Source organism: Embiotoca jacksoni, unplaced genomic scaffold (assembly GCF_022577435.1).
Source record: "Embiotoca jacksoni isolate LCO1_2020_lvr unplaced genomic scaffold, fEmbJac1.0.p SCAF_14, whole genome shotgun sequence".
In the NCBI taxonomy this organism is placed as follows: Eukaryota; Metazoa; Chordata; class Actinopteri; family Embiotocidae; genus Embiotoca; species Embiotoca jacksoni.
In genome coordinates this window covers 10,853,692-10,870,097 of record NW_027185274.1, presented here as the reverse complement: position 1 = coordinate 10,870,097, position 16,406 = coordinate 10,853,692, and the positions used below count along the sequence as shown (strand labels likewise).

Sequence of the window (16,406 nt, the reverse complement as noted above, 5' to 3'; positions counted from 1 at the left end):
CCACCGATAGTATAGACTGGAGAGCTTCTAATAATAGCCGGGGAAATATGCAGATGTGTGTATTTCAGGCTTGAAAACAGGAAACGGGTTAAAGAATGCACTTTGCACGTGTTCATTTTCACTGATGTTGTATAAAAAATAACAACAACAACAACAAACAAAAAAAACAACATACTCGATTAAACTATGATCAGCAAAAAAATGTAGCCCACTTAGCATCAGTGTCAAAAGTTAAGAGTACACGCTGCGGTAAATTCTCCTCGTAACTATTTTCATTTTTTTAAAAAAATTTTTGGATTAATATTGTTGTTGAATTAATGTTGCGTTTTAGGTAGGTTGGTAGGTATATACTTTATTAATCCCCGATTAATGTTTTTTCGCCACAGCAGCATACATACAGAAGCTATAATAGAAACAATAGAATAAAATAATAGAATAGAATAATATAATAGAAAAGCAATAAAATAAAATAGCAGTAAATAGCAGTAAAAAATATAAATATAAAATATAAAATGCACAGTATATACAGTATATATACAGTACATTATATATCTATATATATTATATACAACAAACCAATAAACACAGTCAACATATATATATATATATGCATATATATACACATACAGTACAGTATATATCTATATATACAATATACAAGCAACCAAGAAACACAGTCAACAGTGTTATTGTATTACTGCTGTAGTTATTTAAGGTTGTGCTCATTTGAACTACTTTATGGAGCCTACTTTTTTTGGTTAGTTTAATCTACAGCAATGCATCGTATTCCATAAAAATCATTGTATGTTTAGATTGTTTCTGTTCTTTAAGAACAATTTATCTTTAAAAAAAAAAAAAAAAAAGTCAGAAAGCTCAGAAAAGAAATACAAGTGAGTTTTCAGAAGAACTCGAGTTTAAAAATCACCAAATTTACAGATAGACAATATGTTTTTACTGGACAGGAAGGGTATGAAAAGTCCTATCTTAAAGTAAGAAACTAAAGCTGTCAGACAATTATTGTTAATACCACACGCTGTAGTGTAAATAATATGTTTCTTTGTAATCATCATTTCAGGCAGGAAAGTGTTATTTGGTCGTCAGCAGCTCTGCGGTGGTGAAACGGTACTGCAGGTAGAAGTTCACGTTCACTAGTTCAGATTCAAAGGCTCCTGTCTCATGCATAACCAGCATTTATTTTCTCCACAGCAAGGCAGCACCATCCAGTGGTCATAGATTGTACTGCACCAACACACGGCGCAGCTCAGACATGAGCACTTTATTAGGAACACCTGTGCACTCAGACGCAATTCATCCACTTCAACAACTCTGCCAAAAAGTCCACGTACACGGAACTTACATAATTTCTGATTTGTCTTTTTTTTTTTTTTTATTTTATTTTAAGTTGCTATTAAAATAGTCTACATGAGGAGGGCGGGAAGAAATATTATGAACATTTTACAGTATAACGAGGTCCAAGTGAGTGTATAGCCAACATTTTAAATCTTTTACATTTTATTCTTGAAATGAAATGTCAAGTGGAGATACTACTACCAATACCAATACCCATTGGTCCATTGCATCGCACTTTCTGATTGGTCTATTCTATCCTGCGTTCCCATTGAGGATTTTATCCTGCTTTTGATTGGTCTATGCTATTCTTTACTGCTATCTGATTGGTCTATTCGATCCTGCTTTCCCATTTGTGTATTCTATTCTACTATCTGATTGTTCTATTCTATCATGCTGTCTGGTTGGTCTATTCTATCTGCTTTCGTCCCATTGGTCTATTCCATCCCTCGATCTGATTGGTCTACTCTATCCTGCTTTCCCATTGGTCTTATTCCATCCTGCTTTCTGATTGGTCTATTCTATGCTGCGGTCCCGTTGAGGATTTTATCCTGCTTTTGATTGGTCTATTCTATTCTGCTATCTGATTGGTCTATTCTATACTGCTATCTGATTGGTCTATTCCATCCCTCTAAAAACGACAGCGTCTCTGTGTCCATATGTGAAACTAAAGTGTGTCTGTATCCAGATGTACGGAGCCCGGGAGTGGCCATAGAGAAAAAAAATGTTTTTAATCGTGCGTGCGAAATACTAAATCGAGGCCACGAATTACTAAATCGTGCGTACGACATATGTTTATATATATAGAGACACACAGCCCAAGAGGCTTTTTTCCAGTATGAAGTGCACTGCACCTGCTTCAACTGCCAGTTGACCAACTATAAAGTCGATAGTATCCTCAAAGTAAGCATATTGCCAACAATATACTCCACAGGCACTCAAGTAGTATCTCGTGGTCTCGATTTAGTCATTTGTATGCACAATTAAAACACATTTTCTCTAGGGCCATTCCGGGACTCCATACAGATGTAGAGCCTCAGCTACAGAAGGAACAGATGCGTAAACTAGGAAAGATAATGACAGGAGATAAACTGCTCTGAAGGTCTTACAATAAAAACAAACATCATGTCGTACGTGTCGCCGAGGAGTTTTTTTGACCCGGTGCAGCCGGACAAAGAGCAGCTGCGGCGCCTGATTCAGAAACCTGCAGCCGCCCCGGTCCTGCGAGGCTTTAACATCACGTGACATCGTAACGTTTTGCGGTGCCGGCTAAAGTCAGACACAATTTCTGACCATCATGCATCGTTGCAAGTCCAGCATGCATCACGTTAAATCATGCAGCACCGCTGCATAAAACGCACCCATTTTCGCCGCGTATCAGCATGTCCGCCGACCAATAAGAGAGAACTACAGCTCCCAGACCTCATTGCGCCTCTCTCTACCCCCAAACAAAGAGCTGCGTAAGCACACGGCTCGAGGGGTTTAGAAAGGTGGGGGGGAAAGAAAGCATTACAACTCGTATTCATTAAATAGCGCACTTCCAGGAAACACGGTGTTCGCAACAACACGGAGAACCGCAAACAAAATAAAAGGCTGCACGAGTCCTCGCGTGATTTCACGCTTCCGGAAGTCAGAACGGCACGAGAACAAGAGCTGTCCGAGGTGCTGACACTGTGAGTAGTGCTTGTCCTGATTCAACTGGTCATATATACCCGTAGACAAGTTTGACTTTTAACATTGATATGTTATTGAAGGTAGTGTGTCTTTTGAACGAAATAGTTGTGTTAGAAAACGGACTGTGCTAGACTCATTAATAGTGTGGTTGTGTGATGGAGAGGAAGACTGGACTGTCTGTCACAGATCTGCTGAAGTGAAGTAGGTTTGTTTTTGATGCATGCTCTTTTCTTAAAACCATTCACCTCTCTGATAGTGTGTATGTCTCTCACACATAAACATAGTATCAGATCATATTGATAGTTGATGACATTGTCAGACTTATAGTGCATTAGGTAGGTAGGTAGGTAGGTAGTTACTTCATTAATCCCCAAGGGGAATTTTTTTTTTCGCTACAGCAGCATTTATAGATACGGGAAAGCAATAAAAATAACAGTAAAAACTATTAAATATAAAAATGCACAGTATATACAGTACAGTATATATATATATATATATATATATATATATATATATATATATATATATATATATATCAACTGCATTACAGGATTTAATACTTCTTTTACTTGATCAGATTTGGGCAATATGGATGAACATCAAGACTCGTCCTCCTGTTTGACCAACACCCACAACCGCTGCAGCAGCAGCAGCAGCAGCCCCCCCAGCAGTAAACCTGGCACTGCTCCACAATGCAACGGTGTCCCTGAGCGCAGGACACTGCTGCGTGTCTCTGAGTCCCATGGACTGCTTCTCCTGGGCGTGCTCAGATCGTTCAGGGAGCGGGGCTTGCTGTTTGACTTCACCATTAAGGTCCAGGAGCACAAATTTCCCTGTCATCGCTGTGTTCTTGCAGCATGTAGTGATTTCTTCAGGTACCTATCTATCTATCTATCTATCTATCTATCTATCTATCTATCTATCTATCTATCTATCTATCTATCTATCTATCTATCTATCTATTTCTATGTGTAATCAATCTGTTCACACAGGGCTATGTTCGAAGTGGATATGCGAGAGCGTGGTGATGGTTCAGTCACACTGGGTAACCAGTGTCCAGTGGCAGTTGGTTCTTTCCTGGACTTTGCCTATTCTGGAGAGACGCTCATCACTGATGGCAACGTAGACGTGTTGTTTCAGCTTGCCTCTTTTTTGCAGGTAGAAAACATGCAACCATTGCATATTCTGCATTTTTGTTAAACACACATCACACATTGGTTTTTCCAATTTTTTTCCCAATTTTTTATCATCACCAGTGCCTCCTCCCTTGGGTTAGGGTGCTACTATACAAAAATGTAACATTTTGACATGTCCAAGTGGGACAGAAAAATGTGTAGATAATACAGTATGTTCAGTAATAATGGCTGTATTCCATTTTGCTGTGTCACTTTAAGGGTTCTGGTATTTTGCATTCTGCCTCACTGTCACACTTTCATGGGTTAGAGAGATCATCATTGCTATTATTAGCAACACTTGTACTGTTCCTACTATGACACGTCAAAATGTCTTTGATTTTCCTACGGTACGGCCACACAGGTGTTTTCAATCATTTTGACTAACGATACCTCCTCTCAGGGCCGTTTGGCTGTGGGAAGACTGTAATTCAATTTGAAATAGCTTAGGACAACTCGGAACTTATTATTCTTATACATGTAGATGCATGTAATTCCCAGCACATCTCCATTGAACTTCAACCCAAGCAAAGGTCTAATCTAGAAGATAAAAACACCTGTGTGGGTCTAAAGGCTTTCATTCAAGTCGGTCAACAAGCAGAATACAACCATTTTAGGATTACAGTTATTGAAAACACAGTTGCTTCATCAGATGTGTTTCTAAGCCACGGTTATTTTTAAATATATAAATACAGTACGTGTGTGTATTTATTGATGTAACAGTAAATACAAAACAGTATTTAGCCATTTTAACATGGCTTTTTTCCCCATGTTGTTGCAGGTGTCAGTCCTGTCTAAAGCATGCAGTGACTTCCTCATATCGACCATGGATCTTGGTAACTGTCTGTCCCTCTTGTCCCTGGCTGAGGCGTACGGCTCAGCCTCCCTCCTTCGTAGTGCCAATGAGTTTGTGGTTCAGAACTTTTCGGACCTTTCTGAAACCCAGGACTTCCTGGATATGCAGGTGATCTTGTACCTGAGTACTGCACGCACATACAAAAACACTCAATGGGTATCTCTGATAGATTTTACAATATTTCCAAGATATTGCATTCTGCCTACATGACAAAATAGTTAGGGGTCAAAGCACCGACAGTATTATAATTGTGTTGAGATTTTTGTGTTCATTTATAGTGATATTAACAGTCCTAAACCCATTAAATTGCTGCTAAATGTCCAACTCTTATGATATGTGGCTTATAGACAGAGTTTGAGAAAAAGCCATTTTCATAGCCTTTAAAAATGTAGAAGCTATATTTGTTAACATGACACAGCTCTCTTGACCTCAGTCTGGATGACTGTTCCTCTGAGGAATAACAATAGATAATGATTTAAATACCTGACCTCTTCTGTCTCCAACAGTAAGACATGTTGATTTTCAGCCCTGCAGGTTGAACAAACAAGACCTTTACATGTAAACTACTTAAATGTCTTTAAAATTTGATGTCCAAATAAGTATGGGAACCTTGATGCATTTCAAGTACAGTGCAGCTAAGTATTCCTATGAATTGGGTACAGTATAAGCATTGCGTTCATGATAAAGTAGTCATTAAATATGGTCCTGTAACTCCAACAAAAGGCTCCTGTCATGTAAATTCTGATCTGACAATCACACCATTTACATTTTCAGCTGAATGTCATGGAGGCCTGCCTCAGGTCAGATTCTCTAAACATGCTCAGTGAGCAGACGGCGGTGATGTCACTTCTTAGATGGATTCGCCACGATCTCCCAGAAAGACAGAAATTGTTACCAGGATTGTTGTCTCTAACGCGGCTGCACCATCTGCCTGCACCTGCACTAAAGGTATCATTTTTGGATTTCATGCAGTTTTCGGCCTGGTGGTTGTCTTATCTTCCTCTGGGTTACCTCTTCCCTTCTCTCTCAGACTCTACGTGATTCAGACACTCTGCTTCGCGATGATGAGTCCTGTCTCGCCCTGTTGTCTGAGGCTCAGAGCAGGAAGACTCAGTACGATGGCCTGCTCACTGACGCCAGGCCGTCCACCACACAGAGCTACATCTACGTCCACAAGACAGAGGAGAATGGCGAGATCCGACACACCTTCTGCTACTGTCTGGAAACCGACCAGTGGAAAGAGTTGGGAACGGGGCACGGAGAGGAGACGGCCACGATGCCAGACCCACCAGGGTCATATCTCACCAGCTATGCTGAGAAGGTATAATTTGGGATGGAACTGCAGCTTGCTACAGCCGGCACAATGTTTTTGGTTGAGGACTCTTTAATATGTGTGTGTGTGTGTGTGTGTGTGTGTGTGTGTGTGTGTGTGTGTGTGTGTGTGTGTGTGTGTGTGTGTGTGTGCGTGCGTGCGCACGCGTGTGTTTCTTGTCACTAAACATAATTTTTCATCCATTTATGTACATTTATGTTTTAGTTGCTTCCCTAAACACCCAACTTCTTTTCTACTGTCCACGGGATCTTAGATGTTTGTGACAGGTGGTTGTCGGGGGAACTGTTGCCGGGCGATACGTCTCCATGTGGCCGAACCGCTCCACGATGCCACTGACGAGGTTTGGTGCTACTGTCCTGTGACCTTAACCTGCACTCCTGCACCGGCCATGCTGAAGCCCAGAACCATGCACACAGCTGTGACCTGCCTGGACCGAGTGTATGTCATTGGGGGTCGGACCAAGGGATCCAGAGGGGGGGCTCCCAGTCTGCTGGAGGTAACAAGAGTTTCCTTTATTCATGATGGAGACCACATTGTTGGTTGGGATGTGTTTGGGTCATTAAATTGAGAATGGGAGGCAGAGTAGATTGTCATGTGCAGGACAAAAATCTGTTGTTGTCGTTCTGTATTCTAGGTGGAGTATTATAACCCTCTGACCCAGACTTGGTCCTCTGTCAGTCCGTTGCCCACTGCCATCTTCTACCCTGAGGCCAGTGCATGTGGCAGTGTTATCTATATGCTGGGGTCGGAGGTGGAGATCACAGACTCGTTTAACCCCTCACTGGACTGCTTCTTCCGCTATGACACCCAACAGGACCAGTGGACCCGCCTGATGGCAGAGTTTGGCCACTTCTTTCATGCTACACTGGTCAAGGCTGTGTCAATTAATACCACACTGCACCTCTGTGACCTCTCCACGTATAAGGTGTGCCATTGGGTGGGCTCTGACAAATGAATAAGTTCATTAATGATAGAATTCCAGTCTGAAGGCATTCAAAAAGATTTTTGCTGGCTATTTATTTGAATGTTTGAATTATCAAACACACAGGTTAAAGTGTGCCTTCTTTCCATCCAGGTGTACAGTTTTTGTCCAGAGACCTGTGTGTGGAAGGGTCAAGGGTCATTTGAATGTGCTGGGTTCAATGCTGGAGCAGTCGGCATGACAGACAGAATCTACATTCTGGGTGGCGATTATTCACCTGATGAGATCACTGATGAAGTTCAGGTAGGAGACAAAATTCATCTTTTCTATCCATAGAGGCTTCTGTCATTTCACTTTTGTTGACAAAGTCTGTGTTTTAAGGGTTTCATGAACCAGAACGTGGAAACCCAGCTCACGGGTTTTCTTCTTAAAAATGATTTTGGGTCATAGTCAAGCTTCAGAAAGAATTTGGACAAATCAGATGCATCCCTGATCAGATAGGAATCCAAACATGTAACGTGCCTAAAGCTTCTCAGCAAGGTTCACTGAGTTTTTTTTTTTTATCAACCATCCATACTCTTAGATTTTTGATTTGAACTATCTGTGTGTTTTCTTTCGCCCCATACAGGTGTACTACAGTGGGAGGAGTCAATGGGAGGAAGTGGCGCCCATGCCCAGAGCGCTCACTGAGTTCCACTGTCAACACATCCGCTTCAACAGATACAGAGACCCGTGGGGTGATACAGCATGATACACATCAGACACATCAGACACACACACACATGCAGAAAACATGCGAGTGGATGTTTGGTACAAGCGTGCATGAGTCTGCCTTAACGGCTTTCAAACCTGCGAGCATGTCAGACAGCTAACCCCTGAAGAGAGAAAGACAATCAGAGTTTGTCTTCAACTAAGACCACGTCTCCTCTCGGAGATCATCAGGAGAGCACTTAGGCCAAATATATATATATATTTTTTTGTTATTTATAGTTAATTTGATCCTTACAATTGTGTGAATGAATCACCTGCTTTCATTGGATCTGTTGGGTCAATCTAAATATGGCCCCTCCCATGGAGGAATATTTAAAAATCTTATTTTAGTACCTGAATATTTTTTTGTCTGATTAGTGTTTCAGATAAAGAAACCATTCAACGAATTTACATAACCTATAAACTTATCAGCTCACCTGCAGCTCATGTAAAAAGAAAAAGATTTTATTCGGTAACACCTTTAAGACTCCATTTACGTAGCCTTCAAAGAATTCAGCCCCCTTTCTTCAATTTGTAAATTTTGCAGCTTGAAAAGATTTAAAGATTCAAGGCGCTTTCTATTGCACTTCATCATGTAAGAAAAACACTATAATATAAGGTGGCAGTATTAAAGCCCTCTTAATGAAAACTAATTTGATTGTACAGTTTAAAAAAAGGCCCATTGTTTTGTAATATTTTCAGAAAATTGTCTTATATTTTCTGTCATCGGGGCTGTCCACACTATTTTCACAATGTTTCCTTTCCAAGTCTATTTTCTTTCTAACTGATGGAGAGCTGCTAATTTGTATAGTTCTATTTAAAACTGAGCTAAAAAGAAAGTCATGTCAATAATCACTTTAAACAGCTTGTCTTTATTCTGTTCCTATACTGCCGTGTTCAACTCTGTATCTTTGAGAATACAATAACTTCAAGTTAAAGTAAACACAAGGAGAAAAAAAAATTGGCTTACTGGTATAAATGAATGCATAATAAGTCTTATGAAAAAGAAAAAGAAATCCAATGAACGAAACACTGTCTAATGGAAAGAAGTGAACATAAACATAAAGCTTCATTTTTTGTGTCAATGTCTTATTGTGTGAGTGAATCTGCGTTTGTATCATTCATCCCTTTGTAAAAACAGAACAAAAGATACGACAGCATGGTTCAATGTTTCCACGGTGAAAAACTAAAGCCTCAAACCTCTTTCATTTATCTTTATTCACCCTCCCACTTTCACTGTGATAACTTCAGCCGAGACCAGAACTCATGGCCACAATAAAAAAAAAAAAAGACACAGACCCAGTGCCAGTTTGTCAATGACAGTCTACCTTGGCTTTAGCAATCAGATTGGCTTCATATGAATCCTACATCTCCGGATCAGATCACTGACGATAAACAAAGTCTTACAGTAACCATGCCGACTTCCCTCCACACACATCTCCATCCCCTCCGCCTCTCTTGTTGCTCCATGGTTTAGTTCTGGTAAGTTTTCACCAGCAGCCACATCAGCAGCACGGTGATTAAGACGATCATGAAGTTGAGGAACAGCTCCTGCACTGACCGATCCATGGCTGTATCTCGGAGAGAGAGAGGGCGGCTGATACTGACGGGGAGCAGAAGATCTGCTGCTGAGAAGAGGATTGGAGGTCGAGAAGGAAGGAGACAAGGAGGAAGGTTGCAGAGGGGATATTTGTGAAGAGGTGTGGCTCCTTTTTGGACACTGATCCGAGACCTGGGAGGGAGTAGAGATGGAGAAAAAGAAGAGTACAGATATGCAGAAAGGAACAAAGCATATTAGCAGCTATTGAAAAGTAGTGTGTGTATGTGTGCGGCACACATCCTGTGTTGGTGTATGTTACATTACATTACATTACATTACATTACATTTCATTTAGCTGACGCTTTTATCCAAAGCGACTTACAATAAGTGCATTTCAACCATGAGGGTACAAAACCCAGAACAACAGGAATCAAGTAAATACAATTTCTTCAAGAAAGCCAAACTACAAAGTTCTATCAGTAAGTGCCATTTTAAGTGCTACTAAAGTTCTACTGTTCAAGGTAAAGTTGGAAGAGATGTGTTTTTAGTTTGCGGCGGAAGATGTACAGAGTTTCCGCTGTCCTGATGTCGGTGGGGAGCTCATTCCACCATTTAGGAGCCAGTTGTCTTTGTTGTCATAGGTTAGAGAGATCAGTATGTCTATTCACACTCACCATCACTCAACAGAGCCCACAATATCCCCTCATATTCACATGGGACATCACATGCATGTGCACGCACGTGCGCGCGCACACACACACACACACACACAAGGCATAAACAATAATGTACACTACTGATCAGGTTAAAATTGTGCAGACTCGTTGATGCACTTTTACACAGTTGCTTTGATTAGGTCAGAATATAACCACTTTTATTTCAATTCCAGGTCATCAGTTGAAGAAAAAAAAAACACAGTTCCTCAAATGGTGATCTGTGGCTTTGGTAGCCCCACCAAAAAGGCAAAAATTACAAAACGAAAAACAGAAAATCAGACTCAGTTTGTGAGCTTTTACCTCGTTTCTTTGGGTTGTGATCTCACCATGAACAGGGAAAGAAGAAAGCTCTGGTCTACTTCTTTCTTTATGTTGACATCTGATACAGCAACTTATCTTCTTCTTACTGGATGCTTCTGTGTTGTGGCCGTTCTCCTCCGCAGCATCTGTTGCTTGCTGTTGTCCAGCTTTCTTTTGTCGCCAGGGGCAGAGCCTGCTCCTAAAGTAACCCAGTGGTTCACATTCACACCAACTGATGTCACATACCAACTAAAACAACCAATAAGAGCGTGTTATTTTCCACAATCTGGCCCACTGGAGCGTTTCCCATCCATAACCATGCCCACAACCGAGGAGGGACTCAGGGTTATTTATAAAACGCTATGGTAGATACTTGGTGGATTACAGCTGTTCCAAACACAATACTTGTATCATCTGATGGACGTAGGAAACTGAAACAGTATCACTCGGTGTCTGGGGAGGAAGTATACTCAAAGGCAAAGAAGAGTAGCAGAGCAACCTCTTCAAAATGAACAAGGCATATCTGCTTTAAAGCTCTCAGCTGATGGATGAACAGACGCAAGCTGAATCCAATTCTGCTCCCTTCATGCTGACAGGCTGATGAGCAAAATAATAAATCCTATAGGTCTAACATGTGTGACAGAACAGATTAAACAAATGAAACAATGTTAGTCAGTGTGCTTTAAAAGTGCTGGCGGTCAGATTTTCTTCCCCTCTGCTTCCAGTCTTTGTGCTGAAGTAGGCTAACTGACAGCTGGCTGAGAGTGGTATTCGCCAAAACTTTCCCTTTAAATAGATGTTAAGTACAAAGTAGAGTTGTTTGTCCCTCTTTTGTGGTTGTGTACATCCATTGTACTTTTACATTCCTCCTCCTCCCTGTCATGCCGGTGCTAAGAAAAGGATTTGGATAGTTCACCACAGCGAACCTCTCAGCTCCTCTCACACTTGACAGCTGCCGAGAACGGGGTTATCTCTGAACTGGTGCTAAACCCCCTTGACACACACACCTCCTCCTGTAGACACAAAGGGTGCACAACAGGACAAAGCATGAGCTCAGCTCCCTTGAACCTTTCCATCACAGGATTCCAAGGTCATTCCTAGAGGATTTAACAGATCAAAAACAGCTGCAATTTGATCACCCTGCTGCTCTGCCAGCATTGGATCTACTAGCTATTTGACCCAGGGATTCCCATTGTCACGGAGATCCAGTGCTGAGGGGATTGAATAGAGCAGGCTGAGGTGTGCAGGCATCTCTGTGTGGGGTGGACCATGGCCCACTCTGACAGCTGTGTGTGTGTGTGTTTAACATAGTAAAAGTGCTGGCAGGGTACCCTCTAAATCAGTGGAGAGACAGAGGGGTGTCAACAAGGACTCAGAGACACATTCCACCCATTCTGGGATATTGTGCGTGTGTGTGTGTGTGTGTGTGTGTGTGTGTGTGTGTGTGTGTGTGTGTGTGTGTGTGTGTGTGTGATATATGACACTTCTTGTGATGAAGTGCAAGCCAGTGCGGTGATTGTTTCTAGCTGTGAGTACGGCCCAATAATTATAAACAGTGGACAAATTAGTGTAGTGTAATTATTGTAGTGTTTTTTAAAAAAAAGTTAATACAAGTTATTTAAATTTGCAGTGACTAAAACTTCTTATGTCTGCTATGAAGGTATATGCTGGAGAGAATTAGCTTAGTTTATTATAAAGTTAAGAAGCCGGGGAAAACATGCTATCCCAGCCCGGTATCACGTCAAAGCCTATAATACACCTATAGTCCGTCCACTACAGCCTACTGTGTCAAATTTCGCATTGGCTATAGGCATGAAAAACCACCACTGGTTAAGGAAACAACACCATGTGATTTGGGTTAGACAGCAAAACTACTTTGCCATGGCAAGACAACGATTTTTTTTTTTTTAAAGAAATTGACATGAGTTTCTTATGAACCCTGGTTTTCTCTAGAGTCAAGGGTTTGATCTGAGCATCAAACTCCTTTTAAACAGTAAGCCGATTTCAGAAATGTACTTACATGATCTCCACCTCTACTTCCTGTTTCACCCCTTCAGTTTTTTAGGACTCTCATCTTTTTCAAAGAACCTGTAGTTATCTGCTTAACCCTCGTGTTGTCCTTGGGTAAAAATGACACGCAGCTGTGTTCAACCAAGTTCTATTTTATTTCTATATTTTTAATATTTTTTGGGATCATTGGTCATCATTCTTCAAAGAAACCCTCACAGCCTCCTTGTCACCAAGGACAGCACGAGGGTTAAAGTGGGTCCCTCGAGAGCGATATAGATCAGGACCACTATTTTAAAAGGCAGCATCTGGTTTCTTCATCTGTCCATCTTGAATCCTGCACTTCCAGCTAGTTAGAAGACAAGATTAAGATAAGATGTCAGCAACAGGAGTTTGACCAATGGCAACTGGCCCTGCATTTCAAAGGGTGATGGCATACCTCAGGGTACACAAGTGGATCCACTCTAGTTCTTGCGGTTATACCACTTTTTCAGAGCATGAGGTGAAGCTGCCCTTGAACACTAGCAAGAGCCATATCTCTCTAAACTTCTGTTCATAACCTCAAAGTTTAATTTACGCTTGGTACAATGTTCAGACTTATTCATTAAGATTTATACTTAAAAACTTTCCTGAGGAAAATGCAGTGTGAATGCTGCTTGAACCTGCTGGATGTGCTGCTGCTACTTGTTTTCTGCATCTTGCTTGGGAATGAGATACTGGGAATAACATGCAAGAAATGTCTGACCAGCCAGGTATCATACAAGGATGCCACTGCTGAGGGGATTATTAATCATGTGGCATGCACCTTAACCACTTGACTATACGGTTACAGTAAATCTGATGAAGACAAAGAGAGACAGAATACAAATTCTTAAAAGTACTTTGTAGCTCCTGGAAAAGTCAGAAAGGAAGTTGGATATTTTCCAAAGTAAGGTTAAAAAATACAGTTGATTTGGGGGGAAAAAAATCATCTTCATGTATCTAAACAATACTTACATCTTTTAACAGAAAAGAAGCAGCTTTTCATCAGCCTGTAAAGCCTGATACTGTATATGAGATTTTATTTTGAAAATCTATGTGTTTTCTCCAATATTGTAATATAGTAGTTTACGCCATTGTTACTAAACATAAAATAATTGCACAATAAAGAAGCTGAATAAGGGATAAAATGCAGGAATGTTCTGTTCATTGAATATTGTTGATAACATTCAGTAAAACATTTTTTATCACACACCATTCCCTTGAGTAGTAGCTATGGTTAAGTCTCCAAGAATTTTTTTTGGCTGTCAGTCTTTGAATAACAGTAACAGAAAGTACAATTAAATTGCAGTACCAACGATTGTCACCAAATTTAATCCAACAATGTTGTCCTTTTTAAAAAATTTTTTTTAACTGTGATATGATTTTTTGGGTTACCGAGTGCAATGGATGAAAATGCTGTATTAAATGTTGCGAATGATAGGAAATGGAGGAACTTACTGATACTACAACTGACTACAACTGCGTGTGTCATCCAATGCTGATAAATAAGGGAAGATTTTATCAGAAAGCTTTAAAAAAAAAAGAAAAGAAAAAGAAAAAAAAGACTAAGTCAAAGAGGGCAGCCGTGTGCTCTTCTGTCTGACCAGCTGTTGTTTTTTTTAGACTAAACTGAACGTGGTATGAAGCCACCGAAGGGTTCCCACCGGCCAGCGGCTCAGCCTGGCACTGTAATTACAGAGATGGCTGAAGACAGGTGAGGGCTTCATTACACAACAAACCAGTGTATAGATGCACACGCACACACACACACACACACACGCACACACACACGCACACACACACACACACACACGCACACGCACACGCACGCGCACACACACACAGATGCTTAATGCTGAAAAGCACATAGAAAGACTTGCACATGCATGGTGGAACAGATTTCCAGAGGGGCTGTGAAGTCATTAATCTGACTGCAGAGGAATTTGTATGCAAGATTCTAGTTAATTGGCTCTACTGAGGGAGGAAGCATACTGAGAGTAGCAACCAGGGCGGGCACTGCATCAAAGACAAAACAACGGACAGAATACATTAATCACCATTCAGTAATCAACCCTGAATGTGAATGACTGCTTGTATATGTCTTGTGGTTTTGTTAAAAATGATGCATGAAGAAAAACTAGCCCAGTGTGATATTTTTTTCATTCTCAGGTAACACAAGGTTATTCTCAGTTGTGAGTTGAGTCAGATGATGGATGAATGAAAAGAATGGAAATGGAACGACAGACATTCCTCCCAGGATAGTCACCCCGCACACTTACATCTTATCCCTCAGTATCAAGTTAGCGGGGCTTATAGAATGATCCATGGAGCATTTTTGTCTGTCTTTGGTTGGGAGATTAAGGAGGCATGCTGGATGGATTTACCATCGGGGTTTGTATAATGCCCGTATAATGGAGCCAAAAGACTAAAACACTGGACGTCACGAAGAACAAAAGAGAGGAGAAGCACTTAAGCAAGACAAAACTATCAAGATTAAACATATTATTATCTAGAGACACACCACTGAGTAATAAAGATAGATTTTTCCCTATTAGTGGTATTCCTTGACATCTATATATGGGTTTCCATGAATCCTGTAAAAAGCCCGCTTGTTTTGTTTTGAAGACAATGAGGGTTTGAGGGCATTTAATAGCCTTGGGCCCTCAGTTGAATTATATTTGTCATATGTTTTTGAAAAATCACCGAATTCCTGATGATTTCTTTCTTTTTATTTATGTGGTGCAGGGCAGAGTTTGTGCTGTCTTGGAGGCAGCATGTGTAAAAAGTGTTCATGATCCTCAGGGGGAATAAATCATCTGTTTTCATGAGAGCTGGGAATACTTAAGTGACAATGTGATATTATTCAGATTTTATACATGCAATATGCTGAGTATTGCGATAACATATATTGCTTTTTTTTTTTAATAAATAATGTCCCCCAAAGGAAAACTTCAACGTCAGCATCTGTTTTAGCTAATAAAATTAAGTTTTCATTCTATTAATTTCCCTTCAGTCATTTTTTTCTAACAAAATGAGATTATCAATCAGACATGTTTCTCCCAGCCCTCGTTTTATTGATTCACTTCATGTTTCACATTGTATTGGCTCTTTGTATCATACAGAAGTGTCTTTAACTTAAGGACTGGATGGATTCCCTCTGGCTTTGGAAAACAAAAAGGGGGCAGAGTGGGATTTATAAAAGGTACCAAAAAAATGTTTTGGCTTCCATTTAGTTAAAGCTACATTAACCAAATTTTGGGTGGCAGTGGGCAAAGGAACTCAAAATTAAAACAGTGATATGCGGGCCCTTGCCCTCTGCACGTCGGGGATCCAGCAGGTCGAGGCCGCTCCCCGACATGCAGCACACGAGAAATATTCCAAAAAAAAGTCATACTGAAATTAAAATGTATTAATGGGATTTTAGGGGATGCAACTTGTGGTAGTTCTGACAGAAATCCAAGAAGAATAAGACACACCCTTTATTTTTTGTCATGGTTTTTTTTTAAATTTTTGTTTGAGCTTTTGTATTGTTGTTTATCTTTGGCTTGGTATTAGTAAGACTGCATATACAACGTAAACCGGTGTGGATTCAATAGCAATTCCTTGAAGAACAACAGAGATTTCGCACCATCGGTGCTCGTGCCCTAAATATTATCTATATATAGAGGAGAAAGAGTGCGGCTGCTGCTGCTTTCCCGGCGACGAGCCGGTCCAGGAACCATCGTGTTTCAATCCTTGTTGCACCCGGACAGAATTAAATAACGTACA

At 40.6% G+C, this 16,406-nt stretch overlaps 2 protein-coding genes across 3 annotated transcripts; one reads left to right on the top strand and one right to left on the bottom strand.

The window, feature by feature from the left end:
- The first annotated feature begins 2,845 nt into the window (after positions 1–2,845).
- Positions 2,846–9,128, top strand: kbtbd3 (kelch repeat and BTB (POZ) domain containing 3). 2 transcript variants are annotated; one of them, XM_069147923.1, is made up of 10 exons: positions 2,846–3,020; positions 3,599–3,896; positions 4,014–4,179; positions 4,975–5,157; positions 5,824–5,997; positions 6,080–6,370; positions 6,636–6,878; positions 7,017–7,307; positions 7,458–7,607; positions 7,933–9,128. In XM_069147923.1, the coding sequence occupies exons 2-10, from the start codon at positions 3,610–3,612 to the stop codon at positions 8,053–8,055; spliced, it is 1,908 nt and encodes a 635-aa protein (XP_069004024.1). In that variant the 5' UTR covers positions 2,846–3,020; positions 3,599–3,609; the 3' UTR covers positions 8,056–9,128. The 2 variants fall into 2 exon arrangements, with proteins under 2 accessions (XP_069004024.1, XP_069004026.1); XM_069147925.1 differs by lacking the exon at positions 2,846–3,020 and adding an exon at positions 3,046–3,222.
- Positions 9,129–9,253: 125 nt separating this feature from the next.
- LOC138197244 (sarcolipin) lies at positions 9,254–10,771 on the bottom strand. Its single transcript, XM_069147926.1, has 2 exons — positions 10,611–10,771; positions 9,254–9,786 (listed from the first exon to the last, which is right to left on the bottom strand). Exons 1-2 carry the CDS (start codon positions 10,637–10,639, stop codon positions 9,528–9,530), a joined length of 288 nt encoding a protein of 95 aa, XP_069004027.1. The 5' UTR covers positions 10,640–10,771; the 3' UTR covers positions 9,254–9,527.
- Positions 10,772–16,406: the final 5,635 nt, after the last annotated feature.

What these genes read in the sequence shown, in the direction of transcription:
- kbtbd3 (XM_069147923.1), top strand. Translation starts at nt 3,610, where the DNA reads ATGGATGAACATCAAGACTCGTCCTCCTGTTTGACCAACACCCACAAC. An exon ending in AGCTTGCCTCTTTTTTGCAG is followed by an intron (nt 4,180 to 4,974) that starts GTAGAAAACATG and finishes ATGTTGTTGCAG; the next exon opens with GTGTCAGTCCTGTCTAAAGC. An exon ending in TGCCTGCACCTGCACTAAAG is followed by an intron (nt 5,998 to 6,079) that starts GTATCATTTTTG and finishes CTTCTCTCTCAG; the next exon opens with ACTCTACGTGATTCAGACAC.
- LOC138197244 (XM_069147926.1), bottom strand. Translation starts at nt 10,639, where the DNA reads ATGGTGAGATCACAACCCAAAGAAACGAG. An exon ending in TCACAACCCAAAGAAACGAG is followed by an intron (nt 9,787 to 10,610) that starts GTAAAAGCTCAC and finishes ACTCCCTCCCAG; the next exon opens with GTCTCGGATCAGTGTCCAAA.